Here is a 15591-nt window from a genome sequence, read left to right on the forward strand (position 1 = left end):
AATTAGAACTTAAAAGAAGAACCATTTGTCCTCCTTGAAGCAGCTTTTGGCGTTACATCATGTTCAGGGGGTCCAGATGCAGAGGAGGAAGAAGAGGAGGAGGGTGTTTCCGTAGCATGAGATGGCAACTCAAGTTTTTTAAACTTAGGTCTGTACATGTCACGGATAAAGTTGTTAACAACGACTATTTTATCCTCGATATCAACTAAGAGCTGATTAGAATCCACGAGTAGCTTCTTGTAATCAGGATGATCATCTTCTAATACAGTTCCTTTCTCAAGAAACTCTTCCACTTTCTTCATTATATCAACATATGTCTAGCTTTGAAACACTGTCGAGATCATCGTGATTAAGGCGGGTCTCTCAGTACGCCATGTCCATGTCAATATCTTCAAGATTTGCCTACCGCTTATTACTGTATCTTCCTTCTACTTGGATCGCAAAAGCAGAGAAATCACTAATAAGTCAGCAATCACAATTGGGCCACTTTAGGTTGGTCCTTCGTAAATGGGCTTCTGCATACACATAAGAGATATATGATCTGAAATAAAAAGAACGAAAATGTTCAAATCTTTGTTCGAACATCAGTTACACGAAATATAGAAAGTTTCAAACGTTTGGTTACAGCTTTTATTGTTTGAGCTTTTGAAATATAAGCAGCAAAGTTGAATTAACAAAAAACAAAAAGGAAATGAAACCAAAGGAGTTGGAGAGGAATCATCAACATGGAGAGAAGAAGAAAGATGAGTCAAAGTGTCTTCTTATCTCAAAAGAGTTTATAAATTCCTTGAAATCAAAAGTGTCTTCTCTTGATTTTAAGAGAAGGCAAAAGCAGGAGTGGTCTTGAAATCGAGCTCCCAGAGATCAAATGTTCCTTTCACGAAATTGTAGTGACCTCCTCTGATTGCGAGTGTGTTCTTCACCACTGCCGCTCTCACGAATGGATACGAAAGCAAGTTTCCAAGCGACACATTCACAGCTTCCTGCACAAGATAACACAAAATTAACATTCGTTTAATAAGCATTTGTCTCTCTTATCAAGAACATTAAACAGTAAAGAGTTGTTGTTATTTATTACCTTCTCACACTTGTTGCATTGATCATCATAGCTCAAATCTTTATGTTCTTCCTTGATCTTGTTCCTCGCTGCTGCACCTATCTTCACCCAATTTTCTATGAAGTCACTGTCATTTTTAGAGGATTTATGGCATTGCGTTAGTGATCTCTTGATTCATAACTCAGGACAAGTCAAGATCAATCAGTTCTCTAAATTACCTTTGAGTAGGGGCAGCATCATCTTCAATGGACATGAGTCCCTTAATGCCACCACAGCAGCTATGGCCTATCACCAGAATGTTCTCCACCTACAAATAAATTAACAATATTAATACAACTGTTGCCTAAGAATAAAAAAGTAGCTGCAAATTGATGCATTAAGACCCATTTCAATTCTCAAACATTATCCAAAAATGATTCAACTTTACTTTAAAAAGGATAATCCAAGTGGCAAAAAAAAGGAGAAGAGGGTTTGGTGGATGAGAGAGATGGGTCCAAAAAACACAGTGACTAGATAGACCATCAACTTTTAGTAGTACTAACTAAATAAACCATGTGCAAGCAAAATGACATAACCAACGACTTTAATAATGAGCACAATCAAAAAAAGAGCCAAACTTTGGGTGATTGATTACTGACTAGAAAGAAACAAAGTTTATAGCTTATTTAATCTTATTAATCTAAGTGTCTATCCTTAAAAAAAAAATAGGACTAAACGTACCTTGAGATGTACAACTGCGTATTCGACGGCGGCACCAACTCCAGAGTGTCTTTTCTGAAATATTATTCACAAAGCCAATGTGTTGTTGTTACTTATAATAGTTGAGGGAAGACAATTCTTGTGTGATGTAATTATGATAAAAGAAGAAGAATTGTGAAATGGGTTTAGGGTATGGGAACCTGGTCAAAGGGTGGAACCATATTGGCAATGTTTCTGACAACAAAGGCCTCACCAGGTTTGAAATTCAAGATGTGAGATGGGCAAACTCGAGAATCCGAACAAGCAAATACCAAAAACTGCAACAACAAAGTCATTAGAAAAAAAATTCAAATTTTTTATAATTGTTATAGTTTATTAAACAAAAAAATCAAACTTTTAATCTATCAAAAGAAGAAAGGTGGACCGGGGTCCATATTAAGAATTGCGTTAGCTTAGTATTGATAAAGTCAAGATCAGACGTTGGATTAAAGCATTCATACTCTTTTGTACGTATTATTAAACCAATTTCTCTTAGTCTTTCTTACGTATTATTTAGTCAAATAAGAAAGAAAAAAAAGTAATTGAACAGAGAGAAAACCTTTGGGCTCTGACCCTTGGCAAGATCATTAAACAGAGCATCATTCTTCCTGTAGTAAAAACATTCATCAAAAAAATAATAATAATAATGAAATCAACCTTATAAAATTCATAGTGTATATGTATCTGTTACTGCATATACTAATTGAATCCCATTATAGCCCTTTATGAATACTAAGCACGATCCGACTAAATTAATAAGCTTTTTAATTAATAACTTTTTTTTTTTAGCACTATCCGATGAATAAAACTGTAATACACAAAGAAGGATACCCCCAAACAAAATAAAAAAGTTGATAGAGCACTATCCTACTATTCCTATCATTTATATGTGTTTGCTTTATTCAAAGCACATATAGAAAAAAAAAAAAAAGGATATGGACCAATTGATTCCATTTCACCGTCATGAAAAATTCTTTACAGAAGAACAAAACGAATTAAATTTATATTCTTTCTCCTTAAAATAACCAACCCATTATAAAGTTTTAGTAATATACTCACAACTAATTTTTTAAACAAAATTAACAAAAAAAAAAAAAAAGGATATATACTCACAAGTATATCTCAGTTTTGAAATGGGTGAAACCAGACTTGATTCGTGCAATCGCGTCTGAGTTGTCTGAATCGATCTCCTTTAGCTCTTCCGTCAACGCTATGATCTTCGCGGCTGCTACGTTTCCAAGATCCGCTTTTTTACTATATACCCCATTAACCAAAAACAAAAAAAAACAGAGATAATTAAATTGTGAAAAAAAAAAAACTTTATCCCCAAGGCAAAGAAGTAGGATCTAGTGATCAACGGCTAAGATCAATCCACGTGTATGACATCCCTACTTAACTTTTTCTTTGATCAAAACAAAAAACGCGGAAATCAAAAACAAACGCAACTTTTTATTTTATTTTTCCGATTCAACGCAAGAGTTTATGCTATGGCGATGGCGTTGATTTTGCCGTTTAAGCATGATGATGATGATGATGATGATTGTTGGGAAAAAAGCGTTTGAAAGATGAACAGTGGATATGACCGACAAGTTGATGAAATAATTGTCCTTTTTGAGTCAGAGAGAGAGAGAGTGTGCGTACCTGAGAAGATCCTTGAGTCCTGTAATGGCGGCTTCGTACGAGTCTGTGTCCATTTCGTCTCCTTCCTAAATAGTAACAAAACAAAAAAAAAAGGTAGTTTTAATTGGGTGAAATCGAAGGAAAAACAAAAAAAAAAAAGTAATGAATTTCATGAATTTGGGATCTGATGATGATGATGATGATGATTTGAGAAAGGGACCTTTGAAGGTTTGGTTTTTGTTTTTTTTACACAAAAGCAGAGGGAGAAGTTTAAGAAATCCTTATCGAAGAATGTGAAAATCAGTTAATGCTTTTCTTTTCGTTGTGAATTGTGTGTGATGGGATTAGTCTTGGGCTAGTAGGTATTTATAGACCTGTGATCTCTCTCTCTCTCTCTCTCTTATGCCCATTTGGTGTGTGTGTTCAACTCTTTTACCAAAATAAAAAAGTTTCTTCCAAGGGGAAAAAAGTAACTCCACAAAAATGGGAAGATTATATTATAATAAAATAAAAAAATGATTGGAGGAAACTATTTTTAATAGTGTGGGGGGGGGGGGGGGGTGAATATGTTGATTGAGGAAGAGAGAATAAGCATGTGCTTATGTCTTTGTGGATGGTATGGGGAGTAAAAGAATGAAACATATGCTCTGAATATATTTTTAGGTTCTATATTCTCCGTGGTACTGATGATTTTTTTCAATAAAAATCCATTTGCTTTTTTTTGGAGGTAAAGAAAAAAATAAGAAAGTAAAAAAATATATATAGAAAATAAAATTTCACCCCAGTTTATACCTTATTTGACTACAACAGTTCATTTGACTTCTTTATCTTTATATATGTAGTGGTACAGTTTTTGTGTTAGGTTTCTCATACCCAATAATTAAAAGAATACTTTTTTATTTATTTTGGGTTTACATCAATCAATTTTTTTTGTTTGGGAAAACTTTTTTTCATACGAATAGTAATCAGAAATCATCATGCAGGATATGGTATAAACATGGGATTACAAACAAAACAAAACAAAATTAGAGAAAGCATGAGTTTAACATGCCATCACCAGCGCCAAGATGCCCCTCATCATCAGAAATTAATTTTCATCAAAATATATTTAAGTCAACTATACATGACATGCTACCACTACATGTATGTATATGTTGATCTTCTTGATTGACGCTGTAAGTCATTTTTACTAGTACTAATAAATTACTATAGTTTGACCATAAAACTGATCGCTAAAAAAGTAAACAAAACGCAGCGTGGCAAATGATCAGTTTTTTTTTTTTTTTGGTTCTTTCCGTAAAGGCTATATATATAAAGCAAATTTGGTCTGCGTCTTTTCCGATGGGCTGGTGGCCAATGGCATAGAAGGATAAGTCAACCAAGGCAAGCCTACGAGCTGACGCGGTCATGTTTTTGTAACCGACTCGCCAGTTGGCTTCTACGCGTCAGCATTTTTTTTAATCAGCATTAGTTCATTACTTTTTCGATTCAGTTTCGTCACTTTTAAATAATTTGGTGCTTGCACCAAAAAGTATAATATAATTTGGTGCAAAAACACTAGCACTATCAACTAAAATAATCCAAAATCTATTACGTTACCCAATTGTAAATAAATTGACAAATGAATAGCTCGGACATACCGGGGAGGTCTTAGCACAGCAGAACATGAAACATTTGCCAAATGCAGGAGCCATGAACCTGATCTCTTTCTGCTTCTCCTTGAGACCTGTCCAGTCCAACACCTATCCTTTAAAAAAAAAATACATCTAAATAAACTTCTGAGAAAACGTCACACTGTAACTTACAAATCGACTACATTATTGATTACTCTCACGTCGGCATATTCATAACAGATTTGTAATTTTATTATATTTAGAGATCAAATAATGCAGCACAAATATTAAAAATAGATAGATGATCTAAATCCGGAATGGTTCTATGACTCTTTAGTTCCAGTTATATAATATGCATAGAAATTTTCAAACTTTTTTTTGGCTTAAAATGCTCAAGAAACGCAAGCTGGCTTTTCATTAGGACCGAAGGTCCAATTTCATTTCCATTAACCATTATTGTATAAGACTATATTCGTTGCCACGAAGTGTTTATTCTATTATACTATTAAGTTCTTAACCTATTTCGGGAAAACAAATGGGCTCACTGTCAACAAACCACAATTCAAACAAACATCATTATATTATACTGTATATATTCGTCTTTTTTCCTTTTTCAAACATGAACGTGAAACGAAGTTCTTGTGTTTTCTTTTTTAATTGGTGGAAAAAATGGATTCGGTTTTGTTCAAAGAAATTGAGATAAGAAAAGATAAAAGTTACCTAAGTGTTAAGAGAATGAAGATGAAGCACTTGGGTAACGCTCTTTCTCTAGCTCCTCGAAAAACTCTTATGGACGTGGGAACAGTTCGAAGATGATGAGGCAAAGTTTTTTTTTGGGGAATCGAATTATTAATAATTATAATAAAAAACCCCAAAAAAATGTTAATTTATATGTTTATTTTGGATAGAAGATTGGAGGGATATGGGGATTTTGGATTTTCGAGGTAACAAGGAATTTATGACGACCGTTCGAGCAATGTGGGGGAGCTCTGTTAAGGGGATAGAGAAAGCGAAAGGTGAGTGAAGCAGGACTTCTTCTTCTTCCATGTGTTCTTTTTTTTTTTCTTCTTCTTTTTATTTGGTTCTGTTATTTATTTAGTAAAAATCACAACCAGATATAAGAGATCTCTGTATATTTAATATATTAGTTATTGATATCATGAGAAAACACTAAAAATAATGGTAGAAGATAAATCAGATGATTATCATCTATATATATGCTTTCACGTAAATATTCTGAATTTCATTAATCTAACAGAAATTAAATCAAATTTTTTATTATTGACAATTTTTTTTTAATTCTATAAATTATAAGTTTGTTTTGAGTCAACAATACTACTATTAATCTACTTTTTGAATCCTAAACCAGAAAATTATTGGGCTTGATGAATCTATCTACAAGAATATTATAAACTATCTATTTCTGAGTGGTGTTCGTCACCCTGGACCAGGATTACATGCCTATGATTCTTGTTCTTGGCCCAACTATTTTACATGGGCCTCATACATATAACGCTATATTAGTTGTTGTAATCTTGTTTTCCGGAGGAGACATTGAGTTTGGTTAGCAGATGTGTTGTCACTTGTCACTACCAAAGTTCCAATAGTGTGGTTTGTACTTCGACGACAATCTAAACAGTTTTTTTTTTCTTTTTTTGGCTCAAACATCAACTTTTCATTCACTAAATCAAAGTTACAACCAAATCAAAGACACATTACATTCACCTCCATAGACTTGGAACACAAGGTATATCCAACGCTATCCAATCGAGAACCATTGCATTTTTTAACCACAATGAGATAGATAACACTCAACGGCTCAGAGTGAAATCATCTCTTAAACCACCTAAATTGACCCAATGACACGAAAACAAATACTAACACAGAGGATGCCTAAGCTACTACTGAAAACAACTCAAAAACCAGCGATTAGATCCTCATGATCGACGTATAGAACTTGTCTCAATAGCTTCAACACCCAGAGGCGCAATATCAGAGAAGCTTGGTCTCTCCGGCTTTCCCTGTTCCGGTCTTAAACCTAAAACAGACACTACATCCGACTGACCCGACCAAGAGGCATTCACCACCTTGGCCGGACTGAAAAAAAAACAAAAACGCCACCACCCCTTGCTGCAGGACACCGCCATGGCTGATATGAGAGGTAAGGTTTGAAGAAGAACCTAAACCCCACCACTGAATCTCGTCGAAGAAAGCTTCAGCCCTCACTACTCTCCAAAGCCCACAGACCACCGTTCTCACCACACACCGCCAGTGACAAAACCGAAAACGGAATCGCCACAGATCCACCAGACATGGCTAAGAGTCGACGCTGTTCTCCAACATCTGTATCAGAGCCTTCACCGGCGATCTCCACCCAACAGATCTTCGCTTCACACACCAAGGAATCACCGGATCCACCACCTTCTAGATGCACCCAACCGACAGCGACAACAGAGCAAGAGGCGGGAAACTGAAAAGGAACTACAAAAAAAGAAAACTATTTGGGACAGAGCCCTCTCCAGCGCCGGAAGAGCAACCGGAGAGGCAAATCAAAGTTGATGGCAGCTCTCTCTCGCGCGGCGATTTTAGGGTTTTTACAGAGACTAACCTTCTCTCGTTCTTTTACCTTTTCTTTTTTGTCCTCATCTAAACAGTTAATTTTGTCGGTAAACAGAATTTGTGAAACTAAGCTATCAAAAATAAATGCGACTAATTTGTAGCCAGTAGCCACACCTCTAAAATGTTTTTTTTTACATGTGGTCTGCGGCCTTCGTTAATCAAATTAGATAGAGATATAATACCGTACTTATTATTCTAGCATCTTTTAAAAATATTCTTGTGGATCTAACATTTTGTACAAACTGATACTAAAAATATTTGTTCGTATATATGCTTTGGTCTATCAAAACGTGTCATCAAAATCAATAAATCCATTGATCTATTACACTTACTTGTGTAGTATATAGATTACATTACATGACCAAAAAACTACCAATTTCTATTATACATTTCTGAAATTGGATGAAATGAGTAAAAACATTCTTTCATAGCTAAAGAAAGATTGAGGGTGTTTTGACAAAAAAAAAAAAAAAAAAAAAAAAAAGAAAGAAAGAAAGATTGAGGGTGGGAAAAAAGATTTAGGGTAATCTTTTAGATGCCAACAACATAAAAGGATCGGTGAATCTCGTTCTTTATCCACAATATCAAATCAAATGGACACATTGAGAAATTTAATAAGTAAATTTCACTTTTTTTTTTACTTAACAAAAAAAAGAAGGTCCGTTTTATAATACAAAAAGGTACCCAAAAAAAAAAAAGGTTAGATATTATATACACAAAGGCATAATAAGAGTTGTCGGTAGAGAGAGAAATTGATACGGATCGGTTTAATCAGAAAGGATTAACATTTCTGGTTAAACCATTGACATTAGTGAAGAATCCAACATGTTTGTAGGGAAGATACGATCTTCGTTTACCTTCTTCTCTCATTGCTCTGTTTCTCGTATACAATTTCTCATGTGCCGACTTCGTTCTCATGTTCTTCTTCTTCTTCTCCGTTTTCGTCTTCTCTTTCTCTTTCTCCGTTCTCTTTGATTTCACCGACGACGACGAAGACGAAGAAGTTGGTTGGTTCTTGTCACCATCTCTCCCGTTGCTTAGAAACACAAACGCGTCTCTACCATCGCTGTTACTTCTCAAAACAAGATCTTTAAACCTCCATAGCTTCGAAAACCCTGTCGAGTTACTTTTCCGACAAGTCTCCGGTGATGCTTCTACCACCGTACGACCTTTCCATGAACAATAAGGACCCATCGGCTCTTCTTCATCTTCGTCCTCCGCGGTGGTGGTGGCTTCCACGAAGAGTTTCTTGAGAGGTGAACGTAAAGTTTCTTCCTTTGGATCGTCGAAGAAAATATTCCGGTTAAACAGAGGATAAACCGGTCGGATCTGACCGTCTTCGAACGCTTCTTCTGCGGTTATTGGTGAATTCTCTGCGTTTATACTTGCGAATGAGAACTCTTCTCCTTCTTCTTCCTCATCAGATTCTGCTTTGGTCTTGTTCTGATTCAACCGTGATTTATCAAGATTATGATGATGATCTCTATGTTCTTGCTCTGTTGTAGAACCAATCTTTAGTTTGGAGCCAAATTCGTTGTTTAATTTACCGTAAACCTCTAAAAACCTCTCTTTTCCGGCGAATTGTTGCGCCGGAGATGAAGGAGAAACAACTTGCATCTTTTTTTTTATCAATCAGATCTCAAAACACATAAACACAAAAAAAGTTTTTTTTCTCTTTTGTTTTGTCTGAAAATAAGAGAAGAGTATTTTGTTGAGATTTGATAAAAATAGGTGAAGCCTTTGCTCTCTTTTTATATATGGTTTGTGATATTATTATTAATTAGCTCCCAAATCTTAACACCTCTTCTTTTCTTTTTCTTTTTCCTATTTTTTGTATTAAAATATTATTTTCTCTTTTTTTTTTAATGATGAGACTGTGAAAAACTTAAAATAATATGGTCAAATATCGTCGTTAATCTCCGGTCAAAGCTCACTTGATAAATTGGTCTACAACAAAAATGAATTTTATCCGTCTATATATACGTTTTTTTAGACATTTATAAAATAAATCTTGAAATTCATACCTATTTACAAGTATGCTATTGTTATTAATTATTAATTAGTTTTTCATTTAATTAATTAATATTAAGTTTTTATTTTTGAAAATAAGATTTCTCTTCCTAAATAAATTTCCAAAACAATAGAAACACTTCCATTAAGTGGATTCTATTTTCTAATATCCATAGGTTCGGGTTAGGATCAGGTAATACCCGGTACCCGTTTGGGTACCCATTAAATCCGAACATATAAACATATTTATAATATTTATCACTAATATAATGCAATTACCCCAAAATTATGATTATAATTTTGAATATTTCATTTAGTTTTATACCTAAATATCAAAAATAATCAAAATATCTAAAATATTTTGTTATGTAAGTCAAAATTTAACTAAATTTATTTAAATTTAATTATATTTTTTTGGGTACCATGTAGTTCGGGTTCTAAAATTTGTAACTCAAACCGACCCGAACCCGATACTACCCAAACCGAAACGAACCCATATATCTAAAAATACTCAATGGGTTCTATTTTTCTAAACCCATTTACCCGAACCCGAATGAGTAATATCCGAACCCGAACGGGTTACCCGAATGCCCAGCCCTACCTTTAACATTAAGTATTAACTATTAAGTTTATAATTAATTTAATTAATATGAAGTTTATAATTAATTTAATTAATATTAAGTTTCCAATTTTACAAAACAATATTTTCTCCATACACAAATTTCCTAAACAATCGGCCTAATCAATAAACGAATTGATTTTCGATCTTGGAGGAGGATCCGTGGCCGAGATTTTTGATCTCAACGTATTTAAAGTTAATTTTATTTTCACGGGTTTCGTATGATGAGTTTTTGCAGATTAAAAATCTTTGAACATGTTGTCTGACCCGCCTTTTAGACTATAGAACCAACACTAAAACTATTAATTTATCTCATATATACTATAGATTTGTAATTATAGTTTTGAAAATTAACTTATAAATTATTTAGTATATGAACTATAAAATATTACACATACTATAGCACATTCCTAATATTCCAAAAACAAAAAAAAATTAAATACACATCAAAATATACACTAACATACTATATAGGCATATACATCTGTTTAATTCTAGAGAACAAAAAAATCTAGAATTTTATATTTTATCTAATAACAAATTTAGTGTAATTAAGTTATAAATTTTATAAAACGTAAGAAGAAGAAAAAAAAATTCCAAACAAAATTCTAAATTAATTAGACAAAAGTTAATTAAATGATAATTTGAAAACTAAATAAATTAAAAATTGTTATTTAAAATATAATAATTTAGTTCCGCGGTATACCGCAGGTGAAATCCTAGTATCTAACAAAACAAATCTATATATTTTTCTTTTGTTGCGTTGAATATGAATTGAGATTCTAGAACAACAAAACTAATTGAAGACTTTCTTGTAATTAGAATCAACCTTACCTTCATAGATACATTACAAAGTAGATAATCTAAAAGATGGGTAAGCATATAAACCCTTTCACCAAAAAAAATATAAAAAAATAAAAGAAAACTTTGGGTTTTTTAGCTGAACAAAAATCTGAATAAAAAAGACTTTCCTCCAATCAAATCTTATAAAACACACACTAAGTTAGGTTCTTTTATTCTCTCCAAATTATTATAAAAACATTTCACCAATTAATAAAGAGAAAAAAAAAAAGAATATAAGAATTTTCTAATGCATTTTCCTCTTATCTCCCTTTTTGCTGATTGGAAGTAAAAGCGCGTCATGGCGTGATGGGCAAATGAACATGAGAAGAAGCTGACGGCCGATATAATAACAGAGGGGTAGAATCGTAGTTATCTTGTTACAGAACCACTTTGTTCGACCCGAACCCGGACTTGTTCAATGTCCTGACATGTGTGCTGACGTGGAAGGTGGCTTGAGGTGCACGTGTTGACCTTTGCAGGAAAAAAGTTTGAAATCTTCGAGAAGCTCTCACTTGGTTTTTCTTGTGTTTGAGAAGTTGACCTACAACAACGACAACGTTGTAGTATGCCTTTGGTGAATCTTGACCAATGTGGCTTATGGTCAACGCGATTAGCAGCGTTTATAACGGCCCGGGTCATGAACTCATTATACGATTTATGTGTTAAGTTTTGTAACCTTTTTGATACGGTTCTCAAATTGGTTCCTTTGTAGATATTTTTCTTGAAATTTCGATTGAAACTCTCGATTATGCTTTTTTTTTGGATATCTTTGGGATATTTCTTAGGCTTTGGATTTTCGGTCCACATCGGTTTTGTCGGGTTCAAAGTCTAGTTGTGATAATATATGTGGTACTGGTATACCGTAGATCTACTAAAACGTACGTTACTTTTAAATATCGATTGTTGTATTTAAATATTGAACCTAATAAAATCGAAACAAGTCAACTAACAGATTCAATACTAGTTTTTTTTTTAAAAACCCTAATTAATTACATTTTAAGTTTTATACAACATTAATGTTAGTTACTTTAAGTCATAAACTAACTTTGAAAAGTTTAGGCTTAGAGAGAATTACCCATATGAAGTGATGATATGCGGTGATCTTTAGTTGTAGATGTTTGTGTTACTTAAATGTGAATGTGTGATATGCATGCCTTTAGCTTGATATGAGAAGCGAGTTTTCCTTGAGGCTCCTTTGTGATTTGGCTTCCACCTATCATCCCGCTTATCTATATTTTCAGTTGATCGTTTTAATTATAAAGTGTTTGAACTATAGTTATACAAGAATTTCAAATATTTTTCATAATTAAAACTACAAAATTGAAATTTTAATTAGCGTATAAAGAGATAATATGCATGAGTACGGTGCTGTTCGTTTGGTGAACCAGATGCAGTATCTGGATGCATATGCATGTTATTGTTCGATTAGTGAGAATTAAGAAATGAACTCGATTAGGTATCTCAATGACTTTTGAATTACTCATCCAAAAAACCGAATTTCTGGATGAGTTTTTTTGGAGAGTTTGGATGAGGTAAACTCATCCATAATTGGTAAAAATGCAAAATCTCATTTTTCTCGCTAAAACTGCAAAATCTTATTTTCCCGCCAAAACCACAAAATTACGATTTTCCACCAAAAACATAAAAATACAAAATAACGTTTTCATGCCAAAACCGCAAAATTACGTTTTCCCACCAAAACCGCAAAATCTTGTTTTTTTCTCCAAACCGCAAAATCTCGTTTTCTTGCCAAAAATGCCAAAAACGAAAAAACACAAAAAAACTTGTTTTCCCGCCAAAACTGCAAAATCTCGTTTTCTTGCCAAAACCGCAAAATCTCGTTTTCTTGCCAAAACCGCAAAATCTCGTTTTTTCTCCAAATCGCAAAATCTCGTTTTCCCGCCAAAATCGCAAAATCTCGTTTTTCCGCCAAAATCGCAAAATCTCATTTTTCCGCCAAAACCGCAAAATCTTGTTTTCCCGCAAAAACTCATTTTTCCGCCAAAACCGTAAAATCTCGTTTTCCCATCAAAACCGCAAAATCTCATTTTTCCGCTAAATTCGCAAAATTACGTTTTCCCGCAAAAAATGCAAAATTTTATTTTTTTCGCTAAAACCCGCAAAATCTAGTTTCCCGTCAAAACCAAAAAAATCTCGTTTTCTTTTCAAAACCACAAAATCTTGTTTTTCTCGCCAAACTCGCAAAATTACGTTTTCCTCCAAAACCGCAAAATCACGTTTTTTTGCCAAAACTGCAAAATTATGTTTTTCCGCCAAAACCGCAAAATCGCGTTTTTGATCTTTTACATATATTGTATCCAAATACAAATATCAACTTACAAAACAAACGTAATTGCATCAAAATACAATTTATGGACACATGAACCAATAACACAAACAAACATCATCTAGATGTCGCATCCAAATACTACGTCTAGATACTACATCATTAAATAAGAACAGAGCCTACATCATTAAATAAGATATCAAAAGGGTGGATTTATAGAATATATATTTAATTAGCATATAATGAGATAATATGCAAATTTAACCTTCTTATAAAACAAAAATTTCACAATTAAAATTACACAATAGAAAATTTTAGTTAGCGTATAAAGAGATAATATGTAGGAGTACAATGATATCTAATTAAATGCATTTAATAAGATATCAAAGGGTGGATTGATATAATATATATTTGATTAGCGTATCAGAAGGTAATATGCAGATTTAACCTCTTTAAAAAACGAAAATTTCATAACTAAAATTAAAAAATTGGAAATTTTAATTAGCATATAAAGAGGTAATATGCAGGAGTACAATGATATCTCATTAAATGCATCTAATAGATATCAAAGATGGATTTATATAATATATATTTAATTAGCGTATAAGGAGGTAATATGCGGATTTAACCTCCTTATAAAAATGCATTTAATAAGAAATACCTCGTGATAGACATAATTTATCTATAACAATATTTTTTTTCTAACGAAGATTTTTTTTTTTAATTCTTTACTAATTTTTTTAATGGAAATGACAAAATTGAAACTGAAGTATATATTGAAAATGTAAAACGATTTTTGTGTGGATTTTGTTACTTTTTAAGTTACCAAAAAGAGGTAGTTTTAACTACCCAAAAAGAGCTTGTCTTAGAGTTAGGGATGTTGTGGTGGGTGAAAAAATCCGGCCCGGCCCGAACCCGAAAAAAACCTGCTCAGAAAAAACCCAAATTCAAAAAACCCGAACGGGTTTTAGGTCTGGTGGGTAAACCCGAACGGGTTTTAACTCTTGTGGGTAAACCCGTGGGTACCCGAATTTTTTTGTCTCATGTGATGTATTTTGCATTTTGCATTGTGTATTTTTGTGTCTATAGCTTTTCTATACCAAAAACAAATATGATTTATATTATGTATTTTGTGTATTTTATTATATCTGTGACAATTTTCAAAAGTTTATAAACTCTAATTAGATTAAGCAAAAACTAAAAACAAATGTTAAATACATAAAAGGTTTTGCAATGTTAAAATACATAAAATGTTTAGAAATTCACAAGGCAACAACAATCAAACATAAACACATAAAAGGTTCATACTCCTGAGCTACTTGCCACTGATGTAGTACACTCAGCTCCATCATCAAAGTTGTCTTCAATGTCACCTGTAATTTGAAAATATAAATCAACAAAACAATGAAATTTTTTTTAAAAAAAAATTTGGACTATGTTTTTACCTTCTAACTCAGCAAAACCACGTAACCAGTTTCGAGTACATAGCAAAGCTTGTACATTTTTTGGAAGGAGGCGGTTTCTGTAAGGACACAATACACGACCTCCAATGCTAAAAGACGACTCTGCTGCCACTGTGGTAATTGGAATACTAAGAACATCACAAGCTAGAGAAGCCAAATCACCATAGCGTTACCCATTGCCTTTCCAATAGCTCAAAACCTCCATATCTGTAAAAGACCTCAAATCTAGCCTTGGATCTTCCAAATAATTTTGCAAATTAGACTTTGTGTTGTCAGAACCAGCTTGTATGCTCCTCTCAAGCTCAAACACATCCTGCATTCAAAAATACAAACCGCATTCAAAAATACAAACCTCATACAAACACATCATGCATTCATTAAGAAGACACTAAATAAATGGAGAAAAATACTTACATAATTCGGATCATCCTCTAGTGGTGATTCATTAAGAAGATCAAGTGGAGTTTGTGTTGTTGAGAAAGTTGAAGAAGTCCAAACTTTTTCCTTGTGTTCTTTGTAAAGATCCTCTAAATTTTTCACAACAACCTTAACCTTTTCTTTAGAAGTACTCGGATCCAATTTATCAAAAGCTGATTGAAGAATTTGCACCTTTAACCTTGGGTCTAAGATAGCTCCCATAGCTAATATGATACTGTACTGATCCCAATATTTATCAAACTTCAACCGCATCTTCCTAGCCATCTCTTCTACTCTAAAATCAC

General features: G+C 33.2%; 2 protein-coding genes across 5 annotated transcripts; both read right to left on the reverse strand.

Moving 5' to 3' along the window:
- Positions 1 to 562: 562 nt before the first annotated feature.
- On the reverse strand, positions 563 to 6077 carry LOC104701679 (beta carbonic anhydrase 4). Of its 4 annotated transcripts, none has more exons than XM_010417415.3 (10): positions 5749 to 6077; positions 5056 to 5141; positions 3437 to 3501; positions 2909 to 3049; positions 2355 to 2403; positions 1957 to 2073; positions 1778 to 1831; positions 1276 to 1364; positions 1079 to 1184; positions 563 to 983 (listed from the first exon to the last, which is right to left on the reverse strand). In XM_010417415.3, exons 2-10 carry the CDS (start codon positions 5107 to 5109, stop codon positions 816 to 818), a joined length of 843 nt encoding a protein of 280 aa, XP_010415717.1. In that variant the 5' UTR covers positions 5110 to 5141; positions 5749 to 6077; the 3' UTR covers positions 563 to 815. The 4 variants fall into 4 exon arrangements, with proteins under 4 accessions (XP_010415717.1, XP_010415715.1, XP_010415716.1 ...); XM_010417413.3 differs by having other exon boundaries at positions 5056 to 5157; XM_010417414.3 differs by having other exon boundaries at positions 5056 to 5162.
- A 2117-nt stretch (positions 6078 to 8194) lies between these two features.
- LOC104701680 (uncharacterized) lies at positions 8195 to 9421 on the reverse strand. The gene has a single exon (XM_010417418.3). The coding sequence runs from the start codon at positions 9262 to 9264 to the stop codon at positions 8419 to 8421; it is 846 nt and encodes a 281-aa protein (XP_010415720.1). The 5' UTR covers positions 9265 to 9421; the 3' UTR covers positions 8195 to 8418.
- Between the last annotated feature and the right edge of the window lie 6170 nt (positions 9422 to 15591).

Source organism: Camelina sativa, chromosome 7, assembly GCF_030686135.1.
Source record: "Camelina sativa cultivar CO46 ecotype springtype chromosome 7, ASM3068613v1".
NCBI classification, from domain to species: Eukaryota; Viridiplantae; Streptophyta; class Magnoliopsida; order Brassicales; family Brassicaceae; genus Camelina; species Camelina sativa.